General features: G+C 38.1%; 2 protein-coding genes across 10 annotated transcripts in view; both read right to left on the bottom strand.

Annotated features, from left to right (window-relative positions):
- The window catches only part of STAT1 (signal transducer and activator of transcription 1), a 295742-nt gene that overhangs the window by 18889 nt on the left and 256681 nt on the right, over nucleotides 1–20172 (bottom strand). The gene's annotated exons all lie outside the window — the stretch shown is intronic.
- LOC112806181 (serine protease 58-like) lies at nucleotides 655–19781 on the bottom strand. Of its 7 annotated transcripts, none has more exons than XM_025848540.2 (7): nucleotides 19199–19424; nucleotides 18802–18923; nucleotides 18086–18266; nucleotides 17427–17680; nucleotides 16664–16812; nucleotides 16194–16272; nucleotides 655–791 (listed from the first exon to the last, which is right to left on the bottom strand). In XM_025848540.2, the coding sequence occupies exons 2-7, from the start codon at nucleotides 18857–18859 to the stop codon at nucleotides 787–789; spliced, it is 726 nt and encodes a 241-aa protein (XP_025704325.1). In that variant the 5' UTR covers nucleotides 18860–18923; nucleotides 19199–19424; the 3' UTR covers nucleotides 655–786. The 7 variants fall into 7 exon arrangements, with proteins under 7 accessions (XP_025704325.1, XP_073737363.1, XP_025704310.1 ...); XM_073881262.1 differs by lacking the exon at nucleotides 655–791 and adding an exon at nucleotides 1237–1448; XM_025848525.2 differs by lacking the exons at nucleotides 655–791; nucleotides 19199–19424 and adding an exon at nucleotides 19433–19781 and having other exon boundaries at nucleotides 16013–16272; nucleotides 18802–18916.

Here is a 20172-nt window from a genome sequence, read left to right as displayed (position 1 = left end):
TAGGTTTTGATATAGGCTTCATTCCAGTGGTCATGGGCTCAGAAGTTCTGTTTCTAGGGAAGGAAGAAGAATGGATCTTGAAGATAACTTACTGTTTTTGCCACAACACACTTGGCTCTGTCTGGAATGTTTTTATTTCCTTCTCTGCTTAGCAAACTCTAGTTCATCCCTATAGGTTTAGCTCAATTATCATCCTTCCTGCAAAGCCTTCTCTCTGTTTTCTTACTGGGCTTTATAAATCCTTCCATCTTGACACTTTCTTGTTATTCATTTAGCAAGTTTTTAAGTACCTCCATATGTTAGGCATTATTCTGGGAACTGGGGATCTAGCAGTGACCAAAACAAAGTCCTTTCCTTTGCAAAGCTTATTGCATCATAATTATTAATATCCTTTGTACTCTAAGGCTGTCTCAAACTGAGATAAGAAGGGCAATATTCAAACTTCAAGCATTTTTATTCCCAACTAAATGTATAAATCTATTATCGAGGACTAAGATAAAATCATTAGATAAGTCTTCAAAAGTATTTCATATTCTTTCCTATTAATCACAGAGGTAATATTTGTGGTTTATAAATCATCTCTTTTAGGGAGTCACAGACCTCGGAAGGACCTCGAGGATTATTTAATTAAACCACTTCAGTTCAGATGAGAAGTCTGAGTATTGAATCACAAGATTTTATTTGCTCAGGATAATATGCCAAGTTAACGTCAGGGCTAGAAGTAGAATCCAAGAATATTGATTCTTATATAGGTTCCTTTGATGTGTTGCATTTTGTGAAAAAGTATCACACTGAAAAATATAATTTAGTTATGTTTACAAAATCATCCTTTCTAAAAATTATAGCATTAAAATTCAGGTAAAAAAAGTATTACAAGAATAGGGATATGTTGGTGTGTGTGTGATAGGGTTAAGGACATTTTCTAATTCCAATATGTGGGGGGAAAAAGAATAAATAATTTGAATATAAACATATTGGAGAATGGTAATATAGAGTTGTAAAACGTCAAGTTACATTGTAAGCGTGACAGATGACATATCACAACCAGGTCTACACAGTCCTTTCCTAAAATTTTATGGATTCCATTAGAGATCTTCTTTATGTTAATTTGAGATCTGTGATAGTGCACACACACACTCAAAAACCTGAAAATCAGTGTTTTAATTGAAAACTGATATAAAAATAATGCCATTATGCACAGTTTTTAGCAACCACTGAACTCTAACACAGATCCTTGCTCTTTGAACCTTTGCTCTCACATACCAACAGATGCAGTCTAAACACATGCCCCCACATTCACACCTACAACATTCAGCCCCTCACCTGCCCCTTACACACAGTTCTGACACATCAGCTCCATTTCCTTCATCCATGGGAGATAGCGTGAAGGAGAAATGAAAGTCAGGAGCACAGATGCATGATATACAAATGTGTGTATTACACAAAGCCTGTGGAAAAAAAACTTTGAATGAAATAGCAATAATTTATTTCAGAAAAATTAACTTTGGTAAAATCAGTGAAAATATAGCCAGCTCCTCCAGCTTAAATTCATGAAACTAGAAAGGAAGATTGTGATTCAGAGTATAATCCAATCCATTTTTGATAACAATATATTTAAACAAATACAACACATTGATAATTTCCTGAGGAAAAGGGCTTAAAACAGTACTATTAAATTAATTCTAATAGTCCTAAAAAGAAGAAAATAATATTTTCTTTTTTTGAGGTTTTTGGGTTTTGCTTATATCTTCTTTTCTTTTCTTTTTTTTTTTTCATCATAAGTGTACTTTTTAATCCCCACCCCCTATTTCCCTCACCCCCCCCAACCCACCTCCCCTCTGGTAACCATCAGTTTGTTCTTTATAGTTTAAGAGTCTGCTTCTTGGTTTGCCCCTTTCTCTCTCTCTTTTCTTTCCTTTGCTCATTTGTTTTGTTTCTTAAATTCCACATATGAGTGAAATCATATTATATTTGTCTTTCTCTATTTCACTTAGTGTAATACTCTCTAGCTCCATCCATGTTGTTGCAAATGGCAAGATTTCACTTTTTTATGGCCAAGTAATATTCCTTTATATGTATGTATAAAGGATATATATGTCACATCTTTTTTATCCATTCATCAGTTGGTGGACACTTGGTCTACTTCCATAATTTGGCTATTATAAAGAATACTGCTATAAACATAGGGGTGCATGTATCCCTTTGAATTAATGTTTTTGTATTTTGGGGATAAATACCCAGTAGTGTGATTACTGGACCATAGAGTAGTTCTATTTTTAACTCTTTGAGGAACCTCCATACTATTTTCCACAGTGGCTGCACCAGTTTGCATTACCACCAATAGTGCACCAGGGTTCCTTTTTCTCCACAACCTTGCCAACACTTGCTGTTTCTTGAGTTTTTGATTTTACCCATTCTGACAGGTTATGAGGTGATATCTTATTATAGTTTTGATTTGCATTTCCCTGATGATGAATGATATTGAGCATCTTTTCATGTGTCTGTTGGTCATCTATCTTTAGATCTTCTATGGAGAAATGTCTGTTCATGTCTTCTGCTCATTTTTAAATTGGATTATCTGCTTTTTGAGTATTGAGTTGTATCAGTTATTTATATATTTTGGATACAAACCTTTTATTGGATATATCATTTGCAAATATCTTCTCCTATTCAGTAGGTCTTTTAGTTTTGTTGGTTGTTTCCTTTGCTGTGCAGACGGTTTTTATTTTGATATAGTCCCAATAGTTTATTTTTGCTTTTATTTCCCTTGTCTCAGGAGACATATGTAGAAAAATGTTGCTACAGACATGTCAGAGGTTACTGCTTGTGCTATCTTCAAGGATTTTTATGGTTTCAGGTCTCACATTTTGGTATTTAGTCCATTTTGAGTTTATTTTTGTGTGTGGTGAGAGAAAGTGGTCCAGTTTCATTCTTTTTCTTTGTAGCTGTCCAGTTTTCCCAACAACTTGTTCAAGAGACTTTTTCCCATTCTATATTCATTCTTCCTTTGTTGAAGATTAATTGACCATACATACAGTTGTGGATTTATTTCTGGATTTTCTGTTCTATTCTGTTGATCTATGTGTCTATTATTATGTCAGTACCATACTGTTTTCATTACTACTACTTTGTAATATAACTTGAAATCTGGAATTGTGATTCTTCCAGTTTTTTCTTTTTCAAGATTGCTTTGGCTATTTGGGGTCTTTTGTGGTTCCACACAAATTTTAGGATTGTTTAGTTCTAGTTCTGTGAAAGACGCTGTTGGTATTTTGATAGGGATTGCATTAAATCTGTAGATTGCTTTAGGTAGTATAGACATTTCAACAACATTTCCTCTTCAACCCATGGAATGTCTTTCCATTTCTTCACATTGTCTTGATTTTTTTTCATCAGTGATTTATAGTTTTCAGAGTACAAGTATTTCACCTTTTGGATTAAGTTTATTCCAGATATTTTATAGTCTTTTGTGCAAATGTAAATGGAATTGTTTTCTTAATTTCACTTTCTTTTTTTTTCTTAAGATTTTATTTATTTATTTGACAGAGAGAGACACAGTGAGAGAGGGAACGCAAGCAGTGGGAGTGGGAGAGGGAGAAGCAGGCCCCCCCCTGAGCAGGGAGCCCGATGTGGGATTCGATCCCAGAACCCTGGGATCATGGCCTGAGCTGAAGGCAGACGCTTAACGACTGAGCTACACAGGCGCCCTTTAATTTCACTTTCTGCTGCTTCATTATTAGTGTATAGGAATGCAACAGATTTCTGCACATTGATTTTGTATCCTGTGACTTTACTGAAATCATTTATCAGTTTTAGTGGCTTTTTGGTGTAGTCTTTAGAGTTTTCTATGCAGTATCATGTCATCTGCAAATAGAGTTTTACTTCTTCCTTACGAATTTGGATGCCTTTTATTTCTTTATGTTGTCTAATTGCTGTGGCTAGGACTTCCAGCAATATGTTGAATAAAAGTGATGAGAGTGGACATCCTTGTCTTGTTTCTGTCCTTAGGGGAAAAGCTCTCAGTTTTTCACCACTGAGTATGATGTTGGCTTTGCGTTTTCCTTAAGGCCTTTATTATGTTGAAGTAAACCTACTTTGCTGAGTGTTTTTATCATGAATGGATGTTATATTTTGTCAAATGCTTTTTCTGCATCTATTGAAATGATCAGATGGTTTTTATCCTTTCTTTTACAGATGTGACATATCACATTGATTGTTTTGTGAATATTGAACCACTGTTGCATCCCAGGAATAAATATCCCAGGAATAAATAAAGCTCATGGTATATGACTTTTTAAATGTATTGTTGGATTCCATTTGCTAATATTGACGATTTCTGCATTTATAATCATGAGAGATATTGGCATATATTTCTCTTTTTTTTGGTGGTATCTTTATCTGGCTTTGGTATCAGTGTGATACTGGCCTCATACAATGAACTTGGAAGTTTTCCTGACTCTTGTTTTTTTGGAATAGTTTGAGAAGAATAGGTATTATTTCTTCTTTAAATGTTTGGTTGAATTGATCTATGAAACTGTCTGGTCCTGAACTTTTGTTTTTTGGGAGGTTTTTGATTACTGATTCAATTGCACTGCTGGTAATTGGTCTGTTCAAATTTTCTTTTTCCTCCTGCTTTAGTTTTGGTAGTTTATATGTTTCTAGGAATCTATCCACTTCTTCTAAGTTGTCTAATATGTTAGCGTATTGGTTTTCATGATTCTATTATAATTGTTTGTATTTCTGTGGTGTTGGTTGTTATTTCTCCGCTTTCATTTATTTTGTTATTTCTCCTCTTTTATTTGTTTATTTTGTTATTTCTCCTCTTATTTATTTTGTTTATTTAGGTTCTCTCTCTCTTTGTCTCTCTCTTTTATTTTTGTTGAGTCTGGCTATAGGTTTATCAATTTTGTTGATCTTTTCAAAGGACCAGCTCCTGGTTTCATTGATCTATTTTTTTTTTTTTTTAGTTTCTATATCATTTATTTCTGCTTCTAATCTTTATTATTTCCTTCATTCTGTTGGTTTTTGGTTTTTTTTGTTGTTGTTGTTGTTCCTTTTCTAGCTCCTTTAGGTGTAAAGTTAGGTTGTTTATTTGAGATTTTTTTTTTTGCTTTTTGAGGTAGGCCTGTATTGCTATAAACTTCCCTCTTAGAACAGCTTTTGCTGCATCCCTAAGATTTGGGGCTATTGTGTTTTCACTTTCATTTGTTTCCATGTAATTTTTTATTTCTTCTTTGACTTCTTGGTTGACCCAACACGTTATTTAACCTCCATTTATTTGTGGTCTTTCCAGACTTTTTCTTGTTGTTGATTTCTCCTTTCATAACATTGTGATCAGAAAAGATGCATAGTATGACTTTGATTTTTAAAGACTTGTTGAAACTTGTTCTTTGACCTAATATGTGATGTATTCTGGAGAGTGTTCCATGTGCACTTGAAAAGAATATGTATTCTGCTGTTTTAGGATGGAATGTTCAGAATATGTCTGTTAAAACTATCTGGTCCAATGTGTCATTCAAAGCCACTGTTTCCTTGTTAATTTTCTGTTTGGATGATCTATCAATGTGAATGGGGTGCTAAAGTCCCCTACTATTATTGTATTACTATTATTTTGTTTATGTTTGTTATTAATGTTTTATGAATTTGGGTGCTGCCATGTTGGGTACATATTTACAATTGTTATATCCTCTTGTTGGATTGTCCCCTTTATTATTATACAGTGTCCTTCTTTGTCTCTTGTTACAGTCTTTGTTTTAAAGTCTATTTTGTCCAATAAAAGTATTGCTACCCTGCCTTTCTTTTGACATCCATTTGCATGATAAATGTTTCTCCATCCCCTCACTTTTGATCTGAAGATGTCTTTTGGTCTGAAATGAGTGTCCTGTAGGCAGCATATAGGTGAGTCTTGTTTTTTTATCTACTCTGTCACCTTATGTCTTTTTCTTTCTTTCTTTCTTTCTTTTGAGAGAAAGCATGAGCAGGGGTAAGAGGCAGAGGGACAGAGAGAATCTTAGGCAGCCTCCATACTCAGTTTGGCCCAATGAGGGGCTCAATCTCATGACCCTGAGATCATGACCTGAGCTGAAATCAAGGGACCCTGACCCTTAACTGACTGAGCCCCCCAAGCACCCCTGTCACCCTATGTCTTCTGATTGGAGCATTCAGTCATTTATATTCAAAGTAATTACTAATAAGTATGTACTTATTGCCATTTTGTTACTCATTTTGTGGCTGTTTTATAGTTCTTCTCTTTTCTTCTCTTTCTCTCTTCTTTCACACTTAGTTGGCTTTTTGTAGTGATAAACTTGGATTCCTTTCTCTTTATTTTTTGCATATCTATGACTGGTTTTTAATTTGTGGCTACCAGTAGGTTTGTATATAACATCTTCTGCATATAGCAGTCTATATTAAGTTGATGGAAGCTTAAATTTAAATCCATTCTTTACTCCTCTATCTACCATGTTTTAGGTATATGGTGTCACATTTTACATCCTTTTATTTTGTGAATCCCTTGACTGATTTTTAAGAGATACTGATTTTTACTGCTTTTGTGTGTTTTTTCTTTTCATACTTTCACTTATGGTCTTTCCTTTCCTCTCAAAGTGTCCCCTTTAATATTTCTTGTAGGGCTAGTTTAGTGGTAATGAAATCATTTAGTTTTTTTTGTTTGTTTGAGAAACTCATTTCTCCCTCTATTCTGAATGATAGCCTTGCTAGATAGAGTATTCTTGGCTGCAGATTTCAGCACTTTGAATATATCATGCCACTCACTTCTGGCCTGCAAAGTTTCTGCTGAAAAGTCTACTGATAGCCTTATGGATTTCCCTTGTATGTAACTGTCTCTTCTCTTGCTTCTTACAAATTTTTTTTATCACTACTTTTTTGCCATTTTGATTACTATGTGTCTTGGTGTGGACCTCCTTGGGTTGTTTTTGGGGGCATCTCTGTGCCTCCTGGATCTGGATATCTGTTTCCTTCCCCAAATTAGGGAAGTTTTCAGCTATTACTTCTTCAAACAAATTTTCTGTCCCCTTTTCTCTCTCTTCTTCTGAGATCCCTATAATGTGAATGTTATTATGCTTGATAGAGTCACTGAGTTCCCTAAGACTATTCTCAATTTGCATAATTTCCTTTCCTCTCATTTGTTCAACTTGATTACTTTCCATTATTGTCTTCCAGGTTATTAATTCATTCTTCTGCTTCATCTAGCCTGCTATTTATTACATCAAATGTATTTTAAATTTCATTTATTGTGTTCTTAATCTCTTATTGGTTCTTTTTTATCTCTGTGTTAAGGGTTTCACTGATGTCTTCCACTCTTTTCTCAAGCCCAGTGCCTTTATGACCATTACTTTAAATTCTCTATCAGGCATGTTACTTATATCCATTTTGCCTTGGTCTCTTGCAGTGGTTTCGTTCTGTTCTTTCATCTGGGAGATATTTATCTTTCTTTCGTTTTGTCTGACTTTCTTCATCTGTATCTCTGTGTTAAGAAAGTCAGCTACTTCTCTTGCCTTTAATGATAATAGCTTTATGAAGAAGAGGTCCTGATGGTGCAGGAAAACTCTAAATTTAACTCCCTACTGGTTTTCCCTACAGTCTGAACTTTTTCTGAATTGTATACTACATTTAGATTTAGGAAGATATAATTAGATCAAATATTAGATTTTTAAAGCATATGAATATGGTAAACCATCAATGCCAAAAATACACAAGCCAAAAACCATGGCAAATCCAAAATTAGTAAAATAGATGTTATAAATCTCTCTGAAAGTGGTATCCATTGACTGTTACTGACAAAGCATTTGTATTTTACATGATAAATTTTTGTTTATCAAGAATCTTGGAGGTTCTATCAAGCAATAAAATTATGAACAACAGGATAGAAAGATGAATACTTTCTCTATTAATGAGTGGATGTAGCTCACCTTCAGCACAGGCTAAGACTCTAAAGAATGAGTGGGATTCTTTTGGTTACTAGTGGCAGGAAAACTGACCCCATCTGGCCTAAAAGGAAATTTATTGTCTTGTCTAACTAGAAAGCCCAAGTAGGTCCCAAGGCTTCAAGTATAGCTGGATTCAAGCAAAACAATCCATTCATTCTGCTTTCTGCATGGCTTCAGTATCAGGTTTCACACGGTAGTGCTCCAGTCCTTCTATCCTCTTAGGTTCAAGATGAAAAAACAAGAGCAAGTTCGCTTTCCCAAGAACTCAAAGGTACTAATTTGAGTCCCGTTCTCATCCCTGAACCAATCACTGTGGCTAAGGGAACATGATGCACTGACTAACTTAAGCCTAAGGAGTATGTTTCACCTCTAAGGACAGAGGCATAGCCTTGCTCAAGCATGTGGACTGAAGAGAGGGAGAGTGAGGAAAGAATAAAACTTAATATAAAAATTGGGAGCTGTTGCTGGAAGATGGAATGGGTGGGAATCTGGAATACAAGTCACAAATGCCTATTTTATGAGGAATCTCAATTGTGGCCATGGAGATATAGTTTTGCTGGCTCTGTTAGTACCAATTTAAAAATAGTCCTACATCAAGGGTGGTGATAAAAATGTATAGTGAATCCACTATTTATAAGGCAGGTGTGCCACTGGATCATCAGTTTCCATGGCTGTACAATGACAATTATACCATTTAGAACTCATTTTTTTGGTGAGGATTAATAAACCAATGCATGTGAAAACATAGATGGTTAATAAAGGTCATTTGTCTTCCCATTTTCCTTTGACTCAAATTTTCCTTTCTTAGGTTTGGAGTTTTTCAAAATAGGAAGTATGCCCGACTCATTTTTTTAAATCTCCAGAACCTAAGACAGTACCTTAGTATAGTAAAAACTTAACATGTGCTGAAAAACTAAATAGGTGTATTAGTTAGATTATAGGATAGGCTGCTGTAATGGAGACCACACTATATAATGGATCAAACAAGATAGATGTTTATTTCTCTCTCATAGAGCAGTCTGGAGCTTTTGCACAGTTTTTGGTAGGAAGGCAACTCTGTTCCCATAGATCATGCAGCCTTCTTCTGTCTTATTTCACCTTTCCCTTGTTTTCTTTGTGGGCAAGGTTGAAGCTTGCTGACCATCATCACAACTGTGGTCCAGCCCATGGGAAGTGGGAAGAAGATATAATGGGCAAATAGCTTACTTTTAAGAATGTGATACAAATATTGTGCACATCTCTTCTACTCACATCCTCTCAGACATTAGTCATGTGGCTACAATGAGCTACAAAGAATGTTGAGGAAGATAGCTTCTAGCAAGGCAGTCATAAGTCAGCCATGGGGTATCCATTATGAAAAAAGATGAGGAGATAGGAGATCAATGTGTGGTCTCTGTCACATACAGCCACGTGAATGTCAGAGACACTGGAGCAGTGGGTACCAGTTTTCTCACAATGTCACTGGCAATGAAAAAACAAAGGAAATGCTACTTGGAAAGAACTGTGGGTCATAGTTTCAGAGTGTCAGATGTAAATGTGCCTCTCTGTGTTAAGGCTAAAGATGGAAGTTAAACTAATGGAATTTTATGCTTAGCAAATTGACTAAGTATAATCTTTTATTTATTTATTTGAGAGAGAGAGAGAGACAGAGAGAGGAACAGAGAGCATGAGCGGGGTTGGGGGGAGAAGGAGAAGCAGGCTCCCTGCTGAGCAAGGAGCCCAATGTGGGGCTTGATCCCAGGACCCTGGGATCATGACCTGAGCTGAAGGCAGATACAACTGACTGAGCCATGCAGGTGCCTCAACAAAGTATAATCTTAAATGAATTCTAGAAAGCACTTATTTCTTTTAACTCAGCTCACCTAAGTTTATTAGGTTGGAAGTATAAACTTAGAATTTATTTATTGTTAAAGGGTTACTTTTCTAAGAATGATTCACCCTCATTTGATCATTTCTTCATATGAAAGTTCAAAGGAATGTAGGAAGAATTATTTGAGCTAAGAATTATATTTTCAACTAAAGATATATAAAAGAATCTTAATTACAGTCTGTTCCACGTTGAAGAGAGCTGCCCTAAATCAAATATGATGTATTTAGGCAATTAGATGTCCCAGAAAATCTGGGGCAGTCTAATTTTAGATATCTGGTGTTGTTACCAATCCTATAAAACATTTTTGAGCATGTATCACCAACATATGTGTATTTATTTATATATCTATGTACTAATATATGTGTATGAACTGACATGTTGTACACATTATAAAACATACACCAAAAAAGAAAAAATTTTAAAAGATTTTATGTATGTATGTATATATTTTAGACAGAGGGAGAGAGAGAGAGAGAGCACTTGAGCAGGGGGAGGGGCAAAGGGAAAGGGAAAGAATCTCAAGCAGACTCTGCACTGAACATGGAGCCTGACATGGGGCTCAATCTCATGACCCTGAGATCACAACCAGAGCCAAAACCAAGAGTCAGACACTTAACCGACTGAGCCACCCAGGGACCCCCCAAAAAGAAATTTTTAAAGGATGAGCTAAACTAATTGCAAATAGAAGTTTTAATACTCATTTCTTACATCCTCCTAGGGCTCATGCACATACAACATGAAAATCATTGCCTAGTCAATAATAGAGGCTAGACCAGAACCCGGGTATCCCTTCTTACAGTTAAGTGGTCTTTCCTCTTAACTGCATTGCCTTTCATCTTTTTTAATGTTCCATGTAACTAAAGTTTTGTTCTAGACAAGATGGAGTAGGTGCATCTCATTTTATACCTCCTGCTAATAACAATAACAATACCAAAAAATCCTGAATGGAATATATAAGTCATTTACCAGAAGATCAGAAAAGTGGAAAAAAAGTGAATTAGCTAGACATCTTGAGACTTGAGGAATGGCCTGGTAGTGAGTTTCCTGGGCTCTTTTCTTGCTCTCAATATATCCAGGTCTGTATGCTAAAAATATTTGTAACCTCAAAACAACAGTGGGCAGAGACAAAAAAGCAAACAACAACAACAGAAAAACAAACAAAAACAGCAATGACAACAAAAATAAGAAAATCTTATCTCTCTAGCCAAAGGACTGGGAAAGGAGAAGCCCAATAGAACAGAAACTTCTTAACTATATGTGGTAGGCAGAATTCTAAGATGTACCCCCAAGTTTCCTGCTATTGAGTAGATGTCCTGACCTGGAACTGTGAATTTGATGGACATGACCTCTGTGGTTAGGCTATGTTATATGGCATGGTGGACATTAAGATAAGGAGATTATCCAGGTGGTCCTGGCCTAATCACATGAGCCCTTTAAAAGTTAAGAGTTTTCTTTGCCTGGTAGTAGAAGGGGAAGTCAGAGAAATTCAAAACATGAGAAGCATTTGACATGAGGGTGGTTTTCTGTTGCTAAGATGGAGGAGTCCACATGGGAAAGATCTGAGAATGACTCTAGGGGCTGAATGTGGTCCCCTGCTGACAGGTAGCAAGACTCGGGGATCTTAGCCTTAACAACTGAAAGGAAATGAATTTTGCCAGCAATGTGAAAGAGGTGGAAGTGGATCTTTCCCTAGTTGAACCTCCAGGTGGAGATGTGGCTGGACCACATCTTGATTTTAGCCTTATGAGACATTGAGCTATGGAATTCTTAACTAAGGAAACCATGAGATAATACATTTTTGTTGTTTTAAACCAATAAGTTATTGGCAATTTCCTTGATCTTGAGATAAAACCTATGAAAAAGCCATGTACTCCCTCATCCCTATGGTGCTCCAGTAGTGGGGCTGGTTGGCAGAACTCTAATTAACTTCTACCATGTATTAGTTTCCTATTGCTGTTATAAAAAATTGCCAAAAATTAGTGGCTTAAAACAACACAAATTTATTACCTTACAGTTCTAGAGATCAGAAAGTCAAAGTGAGTCTTACTGGGCTAAAATCAAGGTGTCCATAGAACTGCCTTCTTTCTGGAAGCCTTTCTGGAGGCTTTGGGGAGAATCAATTTCCTTGCCTTTCCAGCTTTTAGAGGCTGCCTGTGTGCCTTGGCTCATGGTCCCTGCCTCTATCTTTAAAACACATCACTCCAACCTCTACTTCTGTGATTACATCTCCCCTCTTTTTTTGATCCTTTTGCCTTCTTTTTTTGAAGACACTTGTGATTACATTGGGCCCACCTTGAAATCCAGGCTAATCTTCCCATATCAAGATCCTTGGGGCGCCTGGGTGGCTCAGACGGTTGGGCATCTGCCTTCAGCTCCCAGGGTCCTGGGATCGAGTCCCCCATTGGGCCCCCTGCTTGGTGGGGAACCTGCTTCTCCCTCTCCCTCTGCCTGCTTCTTCCCCTGCTTGTACACTCCCTCTCTCAGTCAAAAATAAATAAAATCTTAAAATAAAAGAATCAATTAAAAAAAAAGATCCTTAACTTAATCACATTTGCAAAGTCTCTTTTACCATGTAAGGTAACATATTCATAGGTTCTAAGGATTAGGATGTAGACAATTTGTGTGTGTGTGTGTGTGTGTGTGTGTGTGTGTGTGTGTGTGTGTGATTGTTCTGTCACCACAACTCCCTACAGAATAACACTCTAGAGGCTTTATAAACCAAATTGACATTTGAATCATAGCCCACAAAAGTGGGCTAGGCCATACATTCAGAACATAAATCGGTTAAGTACATGCTCAATTAGTATATCTTTTTTTTTTAGAGGAGAGAAACAGTGAATGGGGGTGGGGGAAGGGCAAGAGGGTGAGGGAGAGAGAGAATCCCAAGTGAGTTCCATGCCCAGTGCAGAGGCCAACATGGGACTTGATCCCACAACCCTGAGATCACAACCTGAGCTGAAATCAAGAGTTAGACACCTAACTGCCTGAACCACTCAGGCTCCCCTCAGTTAGGATATCTAAATAGGAATCAGACTCTTATGGATATCCAACTGTCCAGGATATAGTACAAAACTGCTCACCATATTAGGCAAATTTCAACTCCAGTAAGAAAATATAATCAACAGATGTCAACATCTAGATGACGAAGATGTTGGAATTATCAGATGAGGATTTTAAAGCAGCTATTATAAAAACATTCTAATAAGCAATTGCAAATACTAGAGTCAAATGAAGAAGAAACAGAAAATCTTAGCAAATTTTATAGATGATATAAAGATAAACCAAATGGAAATTTTAGAATTTAAAAATATAACTGAACTAAAAAATTCATTAGATGGGTGTTTTAATTGAACCTAGGATTTAATTTCTAAAAGTGACTAAATGATAACACTGACAGGTCAGTGCCATTGAAAGAAGAGTTTAAGAAGTACTAGAAGTACTTCTAGTAGAAGTAGAAGAAGTACTAGAGTCAGTCAGGAGGCAGGAGGAGTGAGAGGAAAGCACAGGCACAAGCCTTTATTTGGAAACCAATAGAAGGAACAGGTGAGGCAGAGTAGTCAAGTTTGAACAAGTTTAGGATTGAATAGTTTGAGTAATTTCAGCAGGCTCTGAGCTATGGTGGTGATCTCTAGTTGTTCAATATCTGGCCCCATGTGATTTAGAGCAGGGGAAATATTGGCTTGGTGTGTGAAAGTTGGATAAAGGAGGTGGTGGGATAGAGCTCTGGATTGGTAGGTCTGCATATAAAAAGCATGTGGTAGACAGAGTCATTTACTACCTCCAAGAATTAGTTAGCTCTGGGAGGGGCACTTTTTCCGTAGCCAGCAAGGCTCCCAAGATGTGAAAGCATCATAAATATAGAAAATAATAACATAATTAAAATAATGAATTCAATAGCAAAATTGGCAGGCCAGAAGAGTCAGTGAACTTGAAGGTAGAGCACTAGAAATTATCAATATGAACAACAGACGAAAAAGGGATTAAAAAAAAATGAATGGATCCCCTGGGACCTGTGGGATAATAACAGAAGATTTAACATTCATGTTATCAAAGTTTCAGAAGAAAAAGAACACTAAGCTGAAAAATACTTGAAGAAGTAATGGCTCAAACTTCTCAAATTTGGTGAGAGACATAAACCTACAGATTCAAGAAACTGGATGTACCCCCAAACAGAATAAACTTTTTAAAAAATTCACACCCAGACATGTCACAATTAAATCTCTGAAAAGGGAAGATGAAGGCAGATGAAGAAAAACTTTCGAAAGCTGCCAGAGCCAGAGAGAAACCATGCATTACCGATTGGGGAACAATGAGTCAAATGATAACAGATTTCTCCTCAGAAACTTGAAGGACAGAAGAAAGAGGCAAACATTTTCCAAGTCCTGAAAGAAAATCACTGTCAACCCAGAATTCTTTTTTTTTAAAGATTTTATTTATTTATGATAGAGTGTGAGCACAAGCAGAAGGAGAGGAAAAGGGAGAAGCAGACTCCCTGCTGAGCAGGGAGCCCAACACAGGCCTAGAAAGAAGATGCTTAATGGACTGAGCCACCCAGGCGCCACCCAGTATTCTTTATCCAGCAAAAAATATCCTTAAGGGCGCCTGGGTGGCTCAGATGGTTAAGCGTCTGCCTTCAGCTCAGGTCATGATCCCAGGGTCCTGGCATCGAGTACCATATCGGGCTCCCTGCTCAGCGGGGAGCCTGCTTCTCCCTCTCCACTCCCCCTGCTTGGGCTCTCTCTCTCTCTGTCAAATAAATAAATAAATAAATAAATAAATAAATAAATAAATAAAATCTTAAAAAAATATATCCTTCAAGAAATAAGGTGAAGAAACATTAAGAGGATTTGTCACCAGCAGACCTGCTCTAAAAGAATGACTAAAAAAGCTATTCAGATAGAAAGGAAATGACAATGAAAGGACTCTTGGAACATCATGAATGAAAAAAAGAGTAGTGGATTTATGTAGATTGCGTACTACAGAACATTCCTGAAGTGACAAAATTGTAGTGGTGGAGAATAGATCAATGGTTTCAAGGGTTAGGGCCAGGAAAAGGTGTGATTATTAAAGTATAACACGAAGAAGTATCTTTCAGATCATATGGTGATAGAACAGTTTTGGATTCTGCTTGTGGTGATGGTCATAGGAATCCATATATGCGATAAGATTTCAAATTTTACCCTTAAAAAGAGTGTATATAAAGAAAGACTGGTGAAATCCAAATAAAATCTGTACCTGAATGAACAGCATTGTACCACTGTGAATTTCCTGGTTTTAACATTTTACTATGGTTATAGGAAATATTATCAATGGGGCAAGACTGGGTACACGGAAACTTTCTGTAATATTTTTTTACAATTTCTTGTCTTAACCAATTTCAAAATAAAATATTATAATAAAAATAGGACCTATTTTAGTTTTTTTTAATTTAATAATTGAGAAAGGTAGGATAAGAGCAGGTGAATTCAGGATTTGGAGAAAATCAGCTGAATTGGCAATTGGTGTAGGATAGACTTTGGTTGGTTCAGTGAGATCATTCTTTGCACACATCTCCACCAGTCTATACACACACATGCATATGCACACTCACAGACACACACAAACACAATTATACTCACCTAGGTTTCAATATTTCCCTATTATCCTTCTACCATTCTCTTTCCAGTCACCTATCTTAGATTTTTTTCTGTGCTTAGCACAGATGATCAGGAGATCATCCCTCCTCCCGTTGGTAGTCTGACCCATTTAACTCCTCTCTGCACCCACTTCTGCTTCATCTCCTAACCATTTTTGAAACCCTTATAGTTCTTGTTATCATAAAACTCTAGCCACTATCTCTAAGAATTATTTGCCAGCAGCCTAATAACACTGCAGCATTTACTGAGCCTTATTAGATATGACGGAGTGAGAGGGCACAGGCCTGACTCAGAGGCCTGTCAGACCCTAGAGATGCCACAGTCTCACCATCACATTCCTGAGGCCCATATGTCCTCTGGAGGGTAGAGGTTGGAGGAGAACTGTTCCATAAAAGTCTGATGTAACCATGGCAGGTGGGTAGGAAGTTGGAGGAGAGGAAGGGAGTGGTGAGAAGTTAGCTTATTTAGGAGAATGCTAACAAGCTCAAATCCTCTGATGATCATTCAGGCTAGGACTGAGAAAGGAGAAGGGAAGTCAAGAGAACAGAAGGAACAGAAAATTTCTGATAGCCAAAGACGCTATTCCCATCTTGTTCTGAGGCTCGAGGGAAAGGAAGGGTTAAGATGGTAGACCCAGTTCTGAGGCCCTGGGAGAGGGACTAGAGAGAGCTCAGTTATTGTGGATGACTTTGCAGATCCAGTCTGTATAGTGGGAAACCCTGGTGTAGTAGCCAATATCACCTCTCAGAATACATCCTGCTGACCAAGATAGGATCCCGTGGAGCTGATTCTGGCACAGGATTGGGGCAGCAGGTAATTCCTGTTAGGAAAAGGACAGATGGGTCAGGCAGGATAGCCAAAACAAAGATGACCTAGTACCTAGAGTCAAGTCACTATCTGAGGGGTCCAGAATAGAAAGACTTAGGTGATAAGGACTGGGAGAAATGTCTGGTGGATATCTTGGGCCCATCCCAGCACTCATTCTAGGCCACATCAGAGTTAGCCATGAAGAAATAAGAACACTCTGAGATGTTTCTGCCCTGGCATCTAAGTTCATTCATTATTGAAAAGACACATTCTTTCCTGGATCCCATTTACCTTTATCTCTTCTTGAATGTAGAGACAGGAAATTAGATTGGTTGAGGGAGATATGTGGACCCCAAAACAGTGTCCCAGACCAAACTCAAATGGGGCAGAGGGAAAAGAATTACCTTACATGTGTGTGTGTTCTCCAGAGATGATCCTGCACAGAACATGTTCTCTGTGATTTTAACAGGAATTTGTCCTACTGGAGTCTCTTGGCAGTCATCATTAGAGAACCAAAAGACAGTCTGGTTTAGCTGGATATCAGGCTCTGTGTCTATGAACACGAGCGTGCGCACACACACGCACACACACACACACACAGAAAGGGAGAAAGAGAGAAAAGGCTTTGTTTCTCTTTGATCCTTAACATGTTCATCTCCCTTTCTTCTCCCCTTCACTCCCTCTTTTCTGTTATTAACCCCTCCATCATTCAATGAAAGAAAAAGCCAAAATGAAAAGGAACCAGAGAAGAAGAAACATAATGAAATGAGAAAACCATGGTCTGGTCCCAGTGTTGCAAACTGCATACCTTGGGCTTGTGTGTGCATGCTTTTTTTGTGTGAATGCTTGTCTCTAAGTTTCTAACGAATAAGTCACACTTAGCATCACCAGTGGGATTACTTGCCAAGCCCTTCCTCACCCAGACACTTTTTCGCCCTCACCTGGGGGATGAATGAGTCAAGAACACTGGACTCCAGAGACCTCCAGCCATAAACAGTCATGTTACCAGCTTGGGCCTCAATTTCCAAATAAATAAAACTAGAGGTTAAGATATTATAAGTTCTCAGGTTTCTTCCAATTCTCATGACCTATAATAAAAATTATATGATAATCCTCTTTGAGTGGATACTTAAGGAACACTAAGGGTCTGTCTTGAGGGCCACTCACTGGAATTCTTCCATTCCCAGCCCCAGCCAGAGACTGTGCACTTTTCCCCTCTTCTGTCATCTGTGGTATTGGGCAGAACCACCAGCTTCACCTGATCGTTGAGCTTTTGGGGATGATTCAGCTTGATAAGCATGAGGTCATGCTCAGCAGAATCCCGGGTAAAATCTGGGTGTTGGACAGTAAGCATGGGTCTTAAGTTTCCAATCTTGTTTTGGAAACTCTCTTTTGAAGCAGCAATGTTTATCTCAAGAAATCTGGAACAGGCCATGAAGGATTAGATATTATTCTATTGTTCACCTTGTATCCTTTCTCCCCCAACTTGCTTTGTGACTTTGTATGAATTCCTTCCAAAACTTGCCAAGACCTCCATTTCCTTGTCTGGCAAATGAGCAATTTCTACTGCACTTCTATAATTCTTTGGTCTGTACCACATTGTATATAGGCTTTTCTTCCCTATTGATTCATCCCTTAGTCCTCAGCTTCCCCAGTTCCCTCTGTCTACATCATCCCACCCAGAAATCTAGCTCATAACCACCTAGATCTATTTCCTGCCTCCTTCCAATCACTCACTTCTCGGGCTTGAGAGCTCCTGGGCAAGTTTCTTCAGGGCCGAGCCTCAGTACCCCCTTACCTCTCCCTCTAGGACCCCCATTACTCACGGCAAGAAGCAGTGGGCTGCAGTGAGAACCCACTGTTTGTGGATCAGGGTCCCCAAACAAGACTTATATTCTGAGTTCAGGAAAACCAAAAAGGTTGGTACAGTTTTGATGTCCATCTGATTGAACTGCTGGGCTAATTTTACTTGTATCGGTGTTGGTTTTACAGTTATTGTTGTTACTACTGTCAGATAGGGGAAAGGAAGACAGAATTTTAGAGACAGGCAGATATTCCAGAAGATCGAAGTCTGAAACACTTTATACAGAAGTGCTTTGAAATGGTCAATGGGTTATTGACATTTGAGGAGTTACTGAACCATTTCAGGGTCCTTCTGTTAATTTCCCCTTAGACTTCCCTCTGTATTTGTATCCTCCTTCTTTTTACTCCTCTTCTCCTTCCTTCAGCTTGATTTTTCTTTTCCTTAAGCTTCCTTCCTAGCTATATAGCAAAATCACATTCTTTTGCCAACACCCACCATCCATTGTGCCAAGTCTTATTATCTCAGTCTGAATCTTCTTTTGCACCCATGAAGCCAGAGGAAAATCAGTGGGCTCTACATATCTTTGAGTGGGCTAGGAAACTTCCAATCACCAGTATCCCAAATTCTTATCTTTCTAACTAATGTACTCTCCACCCATCTTATCTAGACCCATTTCCTACACTTTCTTCCAATATGACCTTTTCAAAGTTTTAAGCCAAAATAGGAACCTGCACTTACCAGTCACTGTCAGAATGCTGAAGACTAGAAAGAGGTGTTTCATGTCTGTGATCTCCATGCCTTCTTGAAGTAAGAAGACCTGGGAAGGGAGTGAACTACCAACAAGCCTGATCTCCTAGAAGCTTTGCAAAGGCAGAAATATCAAGGTGGGGTGGGGATATAAACCAAGGGAGGATGGCATCAAAGGGAAGGACAGCCAGACCTTATTTCTCTAGAGTGTCTGCCCTCCCATTGTTGTCTGGGAAATTTTTCTAAGGTGAAATGCCTGACCATAGATGGATGTCCTGTAAGCCAAGAACTTTATTAGCAAAGATAAATCTCAACTGGCCAGTTGTGTCTGCCTTATTCCACTGTCTCCAGTGATACTTCGGTTGCTAGTTCCCTTACATTTACTCACCTGTCTTCACTTAGTGTGGCTGATCTTCACCTCTCTGTGTGACATTTACTAGCCCTCAAGTTCAAAATAAACTCCCTCCTCTGTGAGCTACACACCTCACCTAACAAACTGAGCCTTCACCCATGTCACATTGACTCTTGCCCTAATGTCACACTGGCTCCACCCCATGGCATCCTTTCATGTCACAGTCCCCATACCATGTCATCCTCCCTCTAACCCCCAGATACCACTGACCTCTCCCTGAAACTTTGCAGAGCCACATAGAGACAGACAGGGCTCGGCATGGGGTTCCCTCAGAATGGAGTCAAAGGGATAACAAGTAGAATGTATCAGTTGGCTTTTGCTGGCAAATTTCCTCACAACTTAGTGGTTTAAAATGGTAGTCAATTATTTGGTCATAATTCTGTAGGCTGACAATTTGGGATGGTCTCAGCAGGGCTCACTGACGCAGCTGGCAGTCAATGGTCCCACAAACATGTCCAGTGGTTGGCTTGTTGTCAGCTAGAGTGATGAGGATAACTAGGCCATGTGTCTATCATCATTCAACAGACTAGTCCAAGATCATTTATATGATGGTAGTTGCAAAGTTCCCAAGATCAGAAAAATGGTAAATCTCAATGCCCAAATCTTTAAGCCTTTACTTGTGTCATATTTGCTAATGTCTCATTGGCCAAATCAAGTTGCATGGCCAACTCAGAGTCACAGGTAGAAAAGAGTCCACTACCTGATGGGGGAATGTGTAAAATCATATGACAAGGGCACAGATAGAAGAAGGGGCATAGTATTTGGCTTTTTTCTTGCCATTTTATTGTGTAAATTTTCAAACATACAAAAAATTTAAAAACACTGTACTGTGAATACTGCCATGCCCACCACCTCTTTTCTTCAATTAACACTTTGCTATATTTGTGTTATTACATACTATCAATCTATAGTTGTGACTTTTGTTACAATCTACCACACAGAGGCAACCA

Source organism: Callorhinus ursinus, unplaced genomic scaffold (genome assembly GCF_003265705.2).
Source record: "Callorhinus ursinus isolate GAN/ISIS: 27379988/994484 unplaced genomic scaffold, GSC_fseal_2.0 scaffold2, whole genome shotgun sequence".
Classification (NCBI taxonomy): domain Eukaryota; kingdom Metazoa; phylum Chordata; class Mammalia; order Carnivora; family Otariidae; genus Callorhinus; species Callorhinus ursinus.
This window is presented reverse-complemented; position numbering and strand designations above follow the sequence as displayed.